General features: G+C 41.8%; 2 protein-coding genes across 2 annotated transcripts; both read left to right on the top strand.

Annotated features, from left to right (window-relative positions):
- The first annotated feature begins 442 nt into the window (after nucleotides 1–442).
- Nucleotides 443–11,026, top strand: LOC137873391 (DEP domain-containing protein 7-like). Its single transcript, XM_068711603.1, has 12 exons — nucleotides 443–652; nucleotides 946–1,131; nucleotides 1,397–1,538; nucleotides 1,676–1,771; nucleotides 2,903–3,087; nucleotides 3,725–3,923; nucleotides 5,946–6,097; nucleotides 6,218–6,415; nucleotides 8,057–8,199; nucleotides 8,281–8,406; nucleotides 9,050–9,125; nucleotides 10,490–11,026. The coding sequence occupies exons 1-12, from the start codon at nucleotides 466–468 to the stop codon at nucleotides 10,699–10,701; spliced, it is 1,902 nt and encodes a 633-aa protein (XP_068567704.1). The 5' UTR covers nucleotides 443–465; the 3' UTR covers nucleotides 10,702–11,026.
- A 1,280-nt stretch (nucleotides 11,027–12,306) lies between these two features.
- Nucleotides 12,307–14,571, top strand: LOC137873388 (scavenger receptor cysteine-rich type 1 protein M130-like; the record flags this gene model as incomplete). The annotated part of the gene is made up of 5 exons (XM_068711599.1): nucleotides 12,307–12,321; nucleotides 13,007–13,076; nucleotides 13,450–13,507; nucleotides 13,958–14,196; nucleotides 14,290–14,571. Coding segments are annotated over exons 1-5 (664 nt in total), but the record flags the coding sequence as incomplete, so codon positions are not given.
- Between the last annotated feature and the right edge of the window lie 766 nt (nucleotides 14,572–15,337).

Genomic DNA, 15,337 nt, shown 5'->3' with positions numbered 1-15,337 from the left:
CTGACAATTGTTCAAAAACATGAATGAATTGGTTGAAACACGGTCGTCAAAACACACAAAAGGGTATAGTTGAACTGATTTAAATTACGATGCAAAAGTTCAGTTTTCATGAAGGCAGTGCACTTAATTTGTTGGGGCATTCAATGTTTTCTCCCTTTGCTCCTACTTTATAGCTCCAACACAGTCTGTAAAGGTCAGTAACACGATAGAACAAGTGCGCTCACATGCCTAAAACTTGAAGCCGATATATGTGCTGCTCTGACCTCCTGGTGCATAACACACATTATTATATTCTTATTTATTTAATTTTATATATTAAGGGACAAGAAAAACGACACTCACACAATCAAGTGAAGGTAGCATTGTCCCCATTACACTTAAACTCAACACAGCGGACATAGCAGCCGAAGAGACTAGGTAGCACAGCGTTAAAGCAATGAGCCCGTGGCGCCATCTCGCGGGTTAATGTTAAAATTGCGCATGTACCGAATCAGCTTCTGCATTGACGTGCTGTGCTTCACTGGCTACTTTCTCCTGCTTGTTTGCCCACTTAGAAGTGCTTACCCCACTTCTTTTGCGGTAGACATGGCGACAATAAAAGAAAGAGCCGCGGCGTTAAACCTTGCCGAAAAGTTGTGTGCGCGTCCTCGAGGTGAGTTAATCAAACACGCATTTCAAAGAGGTGTCCGTCATGGAGGCCCGTTCATGTGCCTGGTTATTTTCCCTTTTGTCCTGAGCAACTACGATAAGCTAAACCCACAAAAAAATCCCATAAATTGTTGTGGTCAACCCTCACTGATTTTAGGTAGTTATGTAGTTAGTTAGCCAATCAGTAAGTTAGTTAAGTGCTTTCCTAAGCACCCTTCTATGTGTCCTTACTTCAACACTGCACAGGTCATCTCTAAAAATATGTCTCCTTTGATCTTCTCTGCGTCCCTGTCTTAGCTCATGGAGCGTCCAGTAGACCAGTCCAGTCCTCTTCCACGTGGAGTGGCCTCATCTCCCACCTCAGGTCTTCTGTGACTGTGAAATGTCGTCGAGTTCATCTCAAGTCTCATGGCGACTGTTTCCTCGGCTCGGAGGCCATTGATGTGGTGGCAGAGTACATCAGCTGTAACAAAGTCTTTGAGGGTGTGTGTGTGTGTGTGTGTGTGTGTGTGTGTGTGTGTGTGTGTGTGTGTGTGTGCGCGCGCGCGCGTGCGCGCGGGGCAGTGGATTTGACATAGTAGCAAATTGTATATCAAATTAATTGGGTGTTTTTTTTTTTTTTATTTGAGGGTTCCATTTCATCCATCCATTTCATCTTCTCATCACTCTGTGTTTTTTTTAATTATTATTCACAAACTAAAAGACATTCAACAAATTTCCCCTTTTTTCTGCTTGGTAACAATTTAAGGTGCCAACGTGCTGCGGTACAAAGTGGCATGCGTGTGCCAGGCCCTGTTGGACTGCAGTGTGTTTGAGGCAGTGGGCACCAGAGTGTTCGGCAAAGTCAAGAAGCAGGATGTGTTTCAGGACAGCAAGAGTGCTCTTTACAGGTCACACACACACACACACACACACACACACACACACACACACACACACACACACACACACACACTAAAGCCACAGTCCAAAATGTCCATCCACAGTGGTTACTATGGTGTCGTTTTTTCTTTTCCTACACACACAGATTTGTAGGCGTGTGTTCTCCTTCGGTCGATGAGTTGGAAAGAGGTGTGCTTGTGAAGGGGATCCAGGGACTGTTCTGCAGTGCACCATCAGACAGGTACTAAGTTGAAATCCTTCATAGCATACTCTGAGCACACAGTGTATTAGTCAGATCCACATAAAAAAACAAACGTATATGCAGTCCACTACTAACTACAGACTCCAAAATGACCACAGAGTTGGAAAACTTATTTCACACAGTGTCGGCAACAACGTAAAGAGTGAATATACTGTAGGTAACATGTGTACTCGGTAGAATGCATACTTTCAAGTATATATCTCAACAGAAGATCATACAGCATTTTATATCATAATAGTCATGATAGTGCACACTTTCTGGAAACGTCGATTGAAAAATACATTTAAGAGTACTTTATATATTAATCATTTAGCAGTGCACGTCAGACTCACAATGGACAGTTTAAAAAGGAATTAAATCGATGCGTCCGAACCAGAGACGTCGGCTGCATTCCAAATCACACTTTTTCTTTTTCCTTTTAGTACATACTGCAACTGTCCTTACGAAGTACATACTGTTGACCCTCTTGCTCGTATATCTGCTGCGCAAAGGATTGTGGGTCAGAAAAGCATGTTGGCTTGCAAACTGCAAAATATGACCGGATGTAGTAGCACATCCTGGTATTTCCGTCATACTGCTTTTGAAATACTGTATCCTCAAGCAGAGGTGAGGAGCGGTTACAGAGGTCTGATAAGCTCACTTCTTTCTAACTCCACACCTTTTATTTATATTTATTTATTTTATTTCATTTTCTAAGATGTGACATCCCTCAAGGCAATTTATTAGGCTTCACTCAAACTTTTTTTCACCTTTAACACACTTTGATGTGTGAAATCGAGTGTCCCTTTTTGAAGATAAAATTACAGGATAGGGATGTTTTGATTTTCAAGTGACTGGAATACCGGACGAATCAAATTACTTCATCACATTGATGCAAAAACCCTGTGAATCCAGTGTTGCAATTAAACCGTTCTGTTAAGAAAAAACAAGGTGGCGACGGCCAAAATGCCAAACTCGAGGCTTCAAATTCGTAATCCGCAAACTAACGGGTGGCGACAAGGCGACTGCGTCGACTTCTTATAGTTGTAGTCTGTGACTAGCATCCTTAAAATGCCTCTCCGCATGTCACCTGCATGAGCTCTCAGCTGTCTCCGTTTTTTTGCATTCCAGGCAGGAGGAGCAGACGTGTCCCACCGACTCACATGTTCAGATGTCCACCCCCGTCAGACTTGCTGAGACGTCCACAAAATCCAACCAGCTGGACACTCCTGCCGCTGCCAGTCTGTCACTAGAGCCTCCGGCGGACAGCCTGAGTCCCAGCAGAGTGCAGACGGACACCGTTTTACCACAATCGTGTAAGACTCTACACCGCCGCTGTTTACATCTGTTGAAGCTCAAATCAGTTCTCTCGTAATGTTACACACTTACTCATGGTCACAGGGCTTGGAGCCTCTCCCAGCATGCACTGGGGTCAAAGGTCATAGAGAGAGAGAGAGAGAGAGAGAGAGAGAGAGAGAGAGAGAGAGAGAGAGCACAGGCAAATTTAATAACATTAATGATGGCTGCATTCCACTTTGGGAGACCCTGGTATTATGCATAATTCGCCTTTTAGAAAATGGCAATCTAAGATGAATGGCTTTGCAAACTACATCAGGTTTTTTTTAATAGACTATTTCCCTCTTTACCTCCATTAACAGCTTGCTGCCACATTTCATATTTTATTTTCCCCTCGGATAAATTAAATCCAGCGAAGACCCAACCACATCACATTACTAGATATACTCATCCTCCTTTAAAGGTCATACAGTAGTTTTATTTGAAATTTAGGACATATCTTATTTTTAAAAAAGTCTTCATTATATATTATACTTTATTAGTCTTTATTATATTGTTGTTATTAATATTATTTATTATAAATATAATAATAACATCATTATTATTATTATTGACTTTATTGTTATTGTTTATATTATGTCTTGCTCCACTCCCCAGTGGTAGACCAGGTGTGGCAGGAGCAGACTCTGCTCAGGCTGTTAAACCTGGTGGAGCTCTCCCTGCTGGAAGGGGTGCTTCAGTGCAGCCAGGCTCCATCCCCTCCTCCATCAAACCTCCTGGCTCACAGTAACCCAGACCTGATCTACAGCAGCAACCACCTGGACCGAAAGATCCTCAAGGCCTTTAGGGACTCTCGGTATGTTTTGGCTCTTCCCACTGCTTCCTCAGGTGGTTGCTATGAATACAGGCTAGTGGTTTATGGAGCTAAATCCAGGTCAAAAGTTTTGATCATTTGAAAAAAATATTTTAACCTGAAAGTTCAAGTTATGGTCTTGAACATTGAAAAATACAGCAATGTATTCAAAATAAAAATAAGTGAATGAAAAGTTTTTTTGGGTTGAATATAATTTTTATTCAGTTCTGGAATTTTTTTGAATACATTTATTTTTTTTATTTTTCACTTTCATATATATTTTGATATTTGAGGTCTTGTATTTTTCAGTTTCAAATTTTGTATTTTTCAGTTTCAAATTTTATATTTTCAGATTAAATTTTTTTTTTTTCGGTTTCAAATCGTTTTTTCATTTTCAGATCGTTTTTTTCAGTTCAGACTTTTGACCCTGATCTAGCTTCAACTGAGAGGGGTGCGTCATCATGAGTGACAGCATCACAAAGAAGGCTGAGGACCTTCCTCAACAACGTTGCCTTCAGGTAACGTGGGCACCACGAGATTGAACACTTTCTATACACCATATTCACGTGAATGCAGAGGGGATAAACTGTGAGCGTCAGCTATCCTGAAGGAAACTTTGGAGGGAACCAGCTAATGGTTCGATTGGTGACGGGTCGGGTGGGTTGCCGACATCGCCGCAGACCCCTGACGCCTTTTACTTGAGCCGATCCCCGCCCTGGCGATGCGGTTGGGGCGGACTGTCCTCAGTGCGACAGTCGCATATGAGATGTGGTGTATAGATCTCCAGCAATATGTTTGTGAATGTGTGACAAATCTGGCGACAGAGGCAGACAACAGCTGCTGCGCATGGAAGGGAAACCAGTAAGTTTAAAAACCAGTAGGGACGTAACACCGGGATGGGTCCGGGATCGGCTCAAGTAAAAGGCGTCAGGGGTCTGCGGCGATGTCGGCAACCTACCCGACCCGTCATGAAACATGGACCAAGGAGTCTAGCGCACGCGCAAGTCACAGGGTGAAGCAACTGTAAACCCCGTGGCGCAATGAAAGTGAGGGCCAGCGTGCCGGGTGAGGTGGGATCCCGGCCGGGTCGCACCACCGGCCCGTCTCGCCCTTACCGTTGGGGAGGTGGCGCGTGAGTTTGTGCGATAGGACCCGAAAGATGGTGAACTATGCATGGGCAGGGCGAAGCCAGAGGAAACTCTGGTGGAAGCTCATAGCGGTCCTGACGTGCAAATCGGTCGTCCGACCTGGGTATGGGGCGAAAGACCAATCGAACCAGTAGCTGGTTCCCTCCGAAGTTGCCTTCAGGATAGCTGACGCTCACAGTTTATCCCCTCTGCATTCACGTGAATATGGTGTATAGAAAGTGTTCAATCATAATTCTCGTGGTGCCCACGTTACCTGAAGGCAGCGTTGTTGAGGAAGGTCTTCAGCCTTCTTTGTGATGCTGTCACTCATGGTGACGCGCCCCTCTCAGTTGAAGCCACGCCCCCACGCTAGATCAGGGTCAAAAGTCTGAACTGAAAAAAACGATCTGAAAGTGGAAAAAAAGATTTGAAACCGGAAGAAAAAAAAAAATTTAATCTGAAACTGAAAAATACAAGACCTCAAATATCAAAATATATATGAAAGTGAAAAATTAAAAAAATAAATGTATTCAAAGAAATTCAGAACTGAATCAAAATTATATTCAACCCAAAACATTTTTTCATTCACTTATTTTTATTTTGAATACATTGCTGTATTTTTCAATGTTTAAGACCATAACTCGAACTTTCAGGTTCAAATTATTTTTTCAAATGATCAAAACTTTTGACCTGGATTTAGCTCCATAGTGGTTTCCCCATTTCCAGTCTTTGTGCTAAGCTAAGCTAACTGGCTTCATATTCAGGGTACAGACATGAGTAGTATCAGTCTTCTCAATTCTAACTCCCCCAAATATATAGTATATACAACCATATAGTGCCTTTTAATGTAATGAAACCTGTTTTTGCTTATCGTCTCGTATTCTTCCTTATCCCTCAGGAAGGATGAGTGGCTCGGTGCAGCTCTAGACTGTCTGGACTTCCTGCCTGATCAGCCAGTGGTGGAGCTGAGCAGGGAGCTGCCTCACTGTTTCCCGCAAGATCAGGACAGCTGTGAACAAGTGCCAGCCGGTAGCAGTTCACAAGACGGAGGCAAGTTCTCGGATGAGTATCAGAATTGTGGGGCGGGGGGAGGGCTAGTGCCGCTACCTGATTGCATTTGGTGGACTCACTCCTGACACGACCGCCACTGTCAACAATATGCATTTCTAGCTTCAGTGCAGCCTCTCGGGTCCGTGTCCACCCCAGTCCACCACAGCGACGAGCAGCCTCATCTCTCCCCGAGTGGGCTGGCCCAGTGCAAGCTGCTGCTGTACGGGACCCTGGTGAAACACTACAGCCACACAGACAGACCTCCACTGCTGCCGCAGAAAATGGCCGACGTCTACACGGCCATCACCGACCTGCTGGGTAAGAACTGGCTGTGCGTTCCAATCAGGCTACGGTTCAGAAAAGTGATGCCAAAACAGAATTGCATTCTCTCTAATGGCCATCAGGGGGCGACTCCTCTGTTTGCAAAAATAAGTCTGATTGTAAAGAAGTCTATGAGAAAATGACTCTATTTTTCACTTCATTTATTCCCTCAGTAAACTTTGTAAACATGAGTTTATGGTCTCAATCGCTAGTTCTACTGCTACATAAGCTGTATACAGCGGCTCTACGTCCCTCCTCCACAGTCCAAAAATGGTCAAAACAGCAGTCCACAAACTGGATGACATCACAACAACTACATCTACTTCCTATATACATTCCAATACCCATACCACCATACTATTTAGGGTGCCAGAATTTTTTTTGTTAATGCAGTATGCCAAAAATACCATGATGTTCTTCCACATATTCTAACCCACAGTCCTTTCCACAACAGATATATGAGCAAGAGGGTCAAAGTCCAAGGTGCCATGTGGGGTCAAAGTAGTACGTCCCAATTGAATGCAGACTGCATGCAACAGTAGTAACTTTGTAAAGCGTTGCAGCGTATACTGAGAGTAAAAAGAAAAAGTATGCAATTTGTAACGCAGCTTAGGAAACCAAAGTTCCTCACAAGAAAGGTTGATATTCTCACTTATTTAGATTTGCGCTGTCCAAGTAAAAACAAACCAGAGGTTGTGACCAAGCCTCTTTGTCGTTCCCACACGTCCTAGAAAAACAATTTTCCCATCGTTGAAAATGCATTGGGAAATTAGGGGCTAGAAAGTCAAATTTCCTGGAAAATCTTCTGTTGTCTTAGGAAAATTATTTCAACATTCTCCTAGTTTCCTTTAGCTGCAAATGACCTTCAAGGCTAGCTATCAGAGCTTCCCATTGCTATCTGAAATGAATAAGTTATGTTCAAGAGTGTTTGAATAGGCTGCTCTCGGTCATGTTGTGGACCCCCCCCCCCCAAGTTCCACATGAGGGTTGGAACTAAGGCGGGTCCCAACTTGTTCGAAACATTTGAGTATTGCTAAATTGGTTAGTGTGTTTGGTGTAGTTGCTAAAGTTGACATGCTTGCTAGCTTGTTTTGCCTGCAAAGGTTTAAGGTTTGCGATTCAACTGTGGCAAGGAGCGATGGTTTCAAATGTGTGTTGAGAGAGTTGTATAATAACGACTGAGAAGCCGGGGTAAAAAGAAGCTCAATAAACATTGGCTAAATGCTGGCTAACGGTACTTTTTCTGCTAACTTTGCTAGCATTGTCTCTTTAAACGCAAGGCTGCTTTGTTGAGGTAAAACAGACCATAACATGAAAATTTCCACTTTTTTAGCGGTAGCTTTACAACTAAGTGAAGTGCTGCACATCTGCAGGTTTGTTTGCATTATTCTCTGAGCAGTTTGTTAGCGTTTCTAAGCACGTAAGAGACAATTTCATGGATAAGTTATAGCCATGAACTTCCATAAAGAGGAACTTATTAGCATTAGCCCCTGTCAGTCACACCAGCTAGATCGTCACTGAATATATTGCCGGAAAAGGATCTCTAGAAAAGAGTAGGAACCCTGCTGTTTTTCCACACACCCTTAAATGTCAATAATCTCTATATCCCTCACATTGCATGTCTTCTGCCTTCCCCAGTGAACGCTAAACTGGCCGTGGCTCTCGAAGCGCTGCAGTTGTGCCTGAAGCTGCTGCCTCCTGGCTGCAGAGATGAGCTGCGCACGCTGCTCACGTTCATGGCCCTGGCAGCCGAGCCGCAAGGGATAAAACTGGACAAGGAGGTGAGAGCTGTTTTTTTTTTTTCTTTTTCTTTTCTTTTTTTTCAGTAGTTTGACATTAACGATGTGTTGTTGAACGTGTAGATGGAGAACAGACAGGCGGTGAAGAAGTCTTTCTCTAGGGCAGTCCTCCACAACAGGGTTCTTTCAAAGGACAAGGAGGACCTGATGGTGGTCTTCATGCTCAGCAACACAAAGGACATTTTTATGGTAAGAGGATGTCAGACTACATTCTTAGTGTCCTCTCCTCAGGCTTTTACCTCAACTCACCAAACAAGCCATGGGTTACTTTTTAAAGGTGAGGGTGAAGATGCACTATAAACAAAACAAAAAAAGTTTCTGCTAACATTCCCACAATGCAATGCATCGCATTTAGATTTACTGCTCCCTGTAGATCAAACTACAGAGTATATATTACACAGGGAGAGTAGTGAATGAGTGAACGAGGGAGTGATTTTGGTATGTGTTACTTCAGGTTAAATTTAGGCTAATAAAAGCATGACTCCTCCTCTAATTGCAAACCAGAGTTTAGCTCTGCTTTTTTTGCTGTGAAAAGGTCAATCAAGGATTTGCTTTATTGGTTTGCGGCTGCACATTAAAGTGTTTGTTTGAGTTTTGACGTTCAGTGGTTTTGTAAGTCATTGTTGTGTGAACAAATTGCTCAAATTGAGTTGCAAAATGTAGTTTAGAAAACGCTGTCCCAAGACGTTCAAGCGAGGGCTTTAGGGGAAAAGGATAAGTGGGGCTCTTGAATTAAAAATACAATCATTTTTGTGAAGCGCAATTTTATCGGCGAACCATTTTTCCTGCCATTGAATCATTCGCTACCCAGACTTTTTTCTCTTTGCTCCAGATACCGGGGACTCTGCACAAAGGAGTGAGCGACAAGCTGGCCAGCCTGGCACAGGGGAAGCAGCCCGATGTGACTGGTAAACGAGTGTTGCTCCAACGCAAAACATCGATAAGTCGAATAGATGTTTAGGAAATCTTACCATCTCACTGGGTTGTATCAGTTGCAGTACAGCTTCACTCCCAACGCAGATATAGTATCCATTAAAAAATACTTTTCACCATCGAGCTCTAATTCACCTTACGACCTGGAACAGTTGAGAGATTAACTGAAATGTGTATTGTATTATACGTATGGGCATTATAACTCATACATTCATGTTATTTCAACTGATAAAGGCACTGATATTTCTCATTTAATGCAATACCAGCCTGTGTCCAGTTACAGAAAACTGTTTCATATGATTTCTTACTTTTTCTGCAATCCCTGAAGCCCAGGAGCTCAGATTGCAATATTTTTATCTTCTATTGTTGAATAATTTTTCTACAGCTGTAAGATGCAGTCTCTCACAATTAAATTTGTCATGTTTATAGATTATCACATTACGTTAACATATTTTAAATTTTTCACATATTGGGCAACATTTTGACAGCAGCCCCAAACTGATGACACATTTTTAAGGGAATATTGCCTGTAGCTGCTAATTATGAGATGACTCACTGTTGCTGTTAAAATATTTAATAAACATTCCTTACTTAGAGCCCATGTCCTTTTAATTTTTTATTTTTTTTAAGAGATGGCTCTTATGTGACTTGCTGAACAGCAGCCACTGAGGTCACAAGGGACAAATGGACAAATGTATTGTAACACTAATACAAGTAGAAAATAACGTCAGCCAACTTGTTCAGTATTGTAAATTTCACAGCAGTGTATCGAAAGTCTGCTAACATTAGCCACCATGAGCACAGGTCATACCACACTAAATGTTACACTAAAAGCTACACTAACCAATGTTTTTATATTACAAACAGATTAAGCAACATTTGTGTAATGTGAAAGGGGTCACATGATGAACCCACAGAGAATCAACACAGGACTCTTCAGTTCTCTTCAGCTCATTGGTTGGATTTTACGCCCCACAAATTTATTGTTTTGGTCCAACACCAATCTAAAAAAAGGCTGTCAACAATAGCTGCTTTACCAAGTATTTAGCAGCCACATATTCCCCTTGGGAGTTGGTGGAGACCAAAATTGAGCTAAAAAGCAAAACTGTATATTCACTATACATTTGTCAGGAAACTCAACTCAACTTAAATGCTAATGTTGCTCCATTTCTGCTGGATTTGTTGGCGGGCATTTGCTTGTTTAACGCTTTCCCTTGACAATGTTGTGTGTGCGCTAATAACTGAATCCAGTGTTCATGATTGCAGCAAACAAGTGAACATTTACTCGTCCCCCTCCCTGTTTACACTATGCTTTTTTTGTTTCTACTCTGTGCTTCAGGCTTTACGTTCTGTCAGCCGGTCTCCTGCGGGACTTACACTAACTCTACAAAGAAGACCACCAACCAGGAGCTGTGTGCTCTGCTGGGCAACATCCACCAGGACACCAAGATCTCTGCCAAGGAGAGAAAGCGCCTACTCGGACAGTTTTATCAAGCCCACCCAGAGATATTTAACCAGTACTTTGGTGAATCTGCTGTTGGTGTGCTGTAGTTCTGTGAAGACACAGGCACATATACTCTCTCTCTCTCTGTCTTCCACTGTAAGATTCACAAGCAGCTAGTGTTAAATGATGACTTAAAACACATATTAGTGACTGTAACAATACCTCCAGCATGCGATTGCACCTGTATGTGTGTATTCAGTTTACTGTTGATCAAAGTAAATAAACTGTTGATGTACTTTTGGCCGTCTTTCTCTTTTACGGATGCGAGAGTTAATGCAAAACAAATAAATGGAAGAGAAGAGGGGAAGCCCATCATTTTGAAATGATGCCCTCTCGTCCTTGGATTCCCCTGCTGTTCCCTGACATTTTTCCCTTTGTGTCCTCCCAGAAATAAAACCTGTACACTCTTGTACTCCCTGGTCTTAGTCTGCATTTGGGTCTGCCACCACACCCCGTGACACTACCAGTTGCAACTACATCTAAATATGTAATTTAATCAGCAGATACATTTTTAAACTATATGGTTTATAATAATTGAGTAACTATTTTCGGTGTCACATGGCAAAAACTTGAATAGCATTCATTTCTAGGGAAGTTTGTGAGTGTAGAAACACACTTGTTGATATTCAAAGGTGAGCATTACTTTAATTCCCTAAAAATGACTGTAAACCTTGACTGGCTGTACGTATAAAAAGATCTATTCCAAATCCTGTTAAATCTACATACTTGCGATGTGGCGTACCCTCTGAGCGTTGTTATTGGAATTTTCTAAATGTGTAGTTGGCATATATTTTTGGTTTTCCTGAATTCAACAGTCACATTTTACCTGTTTGAGACATAGTTTTATTTTAAGCAACTGTTAATATTTTTATTTTTGTTATCACTGCTAAGGCTAGTTTGCAAATTAATTGTTGTCCACGGTCTCATTTCAGCCACGGTCTTCATCTGGTCTTGAGACTTTTTAAGCTATCCGAGGACCCAGAAGGAGAGCTACAACAGTAAGAGCTACTTGTTATTTGCATTGTGCTTGTGTTGTGCTGCTTTGTGTTGTTTTTTTCTGGCCACCGTGTCACCTCTGAGCCGATATGTTTGTTGTGACTGTGGTGTTATGTAGAAAAATGAGGTTATCTTTGGCTAACTTTATTAGCCAAACATTAGCATAATACTGAGACTGACTGGATTCCCACGCCAGGTACCGTTACGTTCCATTTGTGCCATGGTTTTTATCTGAACAGTCTGGTTGAACTAGCTAAAGACTGTTTGTTGTGACCCTGGTCCTATAGTCTGGGTGGCATACCCCTGGAAGCATTAGTTGAAGGTGTTCAGATGTTCCCATTGGTGGGGTGAACAATTGTCATACTTAAGTTAAATTGGTCCACTATTATGCTGGTTGAGTTATGTTTTTGTTTTTGAATATTCCTATTCACTTACATTTTGTGACATTTTATTGTCTTTATCTTTACAGACTGGTTGTGTTGTGCTGCTTGTGTCATCTGGCTGCTGCGTCATCTCTGAGCCGATATGTTTGACATGACAAGTCCTATAGTATGGGTGGCATACCTAAAAAAAAAAAAGTTGTGTTTTGTGGCCGCCATGCCATCACAGAGCAGATATGGTTGTAATGACCCTGGTGCTACAGTGCAAAGGCAGACATGGCTGCCACCCAGGCACGTGCACAGATAGGCCCCTAGTGGTGCTCAAGCACCTGCCCTTTTGCCCTGAATGATAAAAGTGCCCCTTCTACTGGAGCCCAATTTTTTCTTCATTCATCAGTATTTAAGAATAAAAATTACTCTCTCTGTCATCAATTCCCCCCAAATGTGTTTTGATATCTGACGGGGCATTTATTTGAGTTCTTGTGAGAATTTCGCCCCGACATGCTCCGCGGCGCTCACGCTGTTATTCATTTATTTATTCAATTTGATAATTTGAGTTAGTTTGTTAACAACAATAAATATATAAGTTGAAAATATCCTACAGTGTTTTTTATTTATTTATTTATTATTATTATTTTTAATTTCATAAATAATTTTGGCGATGGGTGCCCTTTTTTTTGGTTTGAGCACCTGCCCCCCAAAATGTCTGTGCACGTGCCTGCTGCCACCCCTAGCCTTTTGTCATTAGCTTTCTTTCACCTTGATGCATCTTTTTCTCATAAACATTCTGGAGGTGAAACATCAAGGAGTAGATGACTTTGACTATGACTGGAGACCAGTGTATGTCTTATTATGGAGCCCGAAGGAAGCAGCTGTTTTCTGTAGAAAGCTGGACTGTGGCTCTGTTGTTTCTATTGGATGGAGAAAGGAGTCCTCATAGAGATCTGTGTGGATGATCTTCCCTCACTGTGTTCAGTCTGGATCTGCTCTGAGAGATTGTTTAACGTCATTTTTCTCTTCCTCCATCCTGGATCTCACCTGCTCAGGTAAGCCCATCAGTGACATCATCTATGACAGTAATGTTTCCAGGTTGACACACACATGCACCAGCTAGAATGGCAGCAGACTTGTCTGATGAGCTGCTGCCTCAGTAAATCAGGTGCTGAATGCACCAAGATATCTTTATATATGAAACCTACATGTCTGCTGCTCCAGGAGTCCTCTGGGCCAACCAACAACGAGCCTGAAAGGACTCCTCCTTCAGCTTCACATCTTTCTTATTCACTGGTTTTCACCAGCAGCTTCTTTGGTTTCCACCATAACAGGCACCAATGTACTGGACAGAACTTTGAGCAGCTCAGCTCAGCTGGGGGCTCGTCAGTACCTCCACACCGTCCTTCACCCTGGACACTCCTTAAGGAGAGAGTCCAGGGACTAGTCTGTGCTCAGGCAGACTGGAGGTGAAGTCTAACCAGTCTAACCACTACATGTAAAAGTGTTGTTGAGTTAAGTGATGAATTCTGAATGTGCGTAATTTGATGTGTTGTCACCCTCGTGTTGAATTGTATCTGGCAGGATAGGACACCTGTGTGGTTACACCGTTGTAGAGCGGAGCAAGCACAACAGAACCAGAATTTATCATTTCATGATCCCAGTTTAGAACAAAGTTTCTCATGATCGACTGGAAACCAGTCAGATGGACTGGTTGGGCTCCACTGGTCTAGACCTAGTGTCTGACGCAGTTACTTTAGTTTTTACCATTGTGACCCATTCTACTTATATCATATGTATTTATGAAAACTCCTCAGTCAATACAATGTATATATTGAACCTGTATGATATTATGATATATTATGTATTATTATAAATATTGATTATTATTATTATTATCATGAATATTATTGAAGTCTAACCAGTCTAACCAGTGGTGGTCCTCAGTGTGTGAAGATGACTTTGACCAGCAGGATGCAGAGATGGTCTGTAGGGAGCTTGACTGTGGGGCTCCTTCAGTCCTCCAGGGGGCGCTCTATGGAGAAGTGGAGGCTCCAATGTGGACCAAAGAGTTCCAGTGTGGAGGCAATGAGTCTGCTCTCCTGGACTGTAGAAGCTCAGGCTCAGATAGAAACACCTGCTCACCTGGCAAAGCTGTTGGACTCACCTGCTCAGGTAGAAGAGGAGCTGCAGCTTTGATCTGGTTCATTTCTGTTCTACTGAAACTCACTTTGTTCTTTTACTGACGACTCTCTTGTTTCTGTTCAGAACCTGTCAGGTTGGTGGGAGGAGACAGTCGCTGTGAAGGAACACTGGAGGTGAAACAAGGAGACTGGAGACCAGTAGATGACTCTGACTGGGGCCTGAAGGAAGCAGATGTTTTCTGTAGAGAGCTGGACTGTGGCTCTGCTGTTTCTATCAGACAGAGAGAGGAGTTCTCAGTGAGAGCTGTGTGGTGGATCGACTCTGACTGTATTCAGTCTGGAGCTTCTCTGAGAGATTGTGTAACATCACGTTCCTCTTCCTCCATCATGGATCTCATCTGCTCAGGTAAACCCATCAGTGACATCATCTATGACATCATCTCTGACAGAAATGTTCCTTCCTCTGTCACAGTGACAGTCAGTGAGTTTTCATTGGACTGAACTGTACAGATATAAGCTCACAGATATAAAGTTTCATTTGAAAAGTAGACTTGAGAGCAGGTTTACCAGAGTCCAAGCAGAAACCAAAGACTATCAGGAACAATGTTAACTTAATGTGATATATTAGAATGAACATGAAACATTGACATTTATCTTCTACATTCTGTATAACAATACTTAATGTTGACAATCTGTTGGTGTTTGTCTTTTAAAAAATATAATGAACTTCATGACTTAATATAGTGAGCAACATTTTGGCAGCAGGACAACATTTAGCTAAAAGATAATCATAATAATACAAATAGGAACAATGTCCCGCTGTGATCAGCCCCTAAAACCTCATTTATTTGAGATTCAGAAATGTTACTATTTTGCTCATTATTGTACTTCATGATTTTACTTCATTTTGTAATTAAGGATTTTGCTTACATCATTAGAAAATTATAATTTTTGAGTTTGCTTGTTTTCTATAATTAGAGGGTTTCACTTAAATCATATGCATTTTGGTTAATTTTGTTATTAATGATGTTACTCATTTCATTATAATTTTGCTCATTATTGTACTTAATTAATGTTGCAATCAAGGAATTTACAATCTTTTATTGTTAAGGATTTTTCTTATTTCATAAGAACAATGTCATTATGGATTTAGCTTGTTTTTTATAATCACG

The sequence above is a fragment of the Cebidichthys violaceus genome, unplaced genomic scaffold (assembly GCF_023349555.1).
Source record: "Cebidichthys violaceus isolate CVI_PGR_0920_01 unplaced genomic scaffold, fCebVio1.0.p SCAF_164, whole genome shotgun sequence".
NCBI classification, from domain to species: domain Eukaryota; kingdom Metazoa; phylum Chordata; class Actinopteri; order Perciformes; family Stichaeidae; genus Cebidichthys; species Cebidichthys violaceus.
The sequence above is the reverse complement of the archived record's forward strand: the minus strand, read 5'-3'. Positions and strand labels throughout refer to the sequence as shown.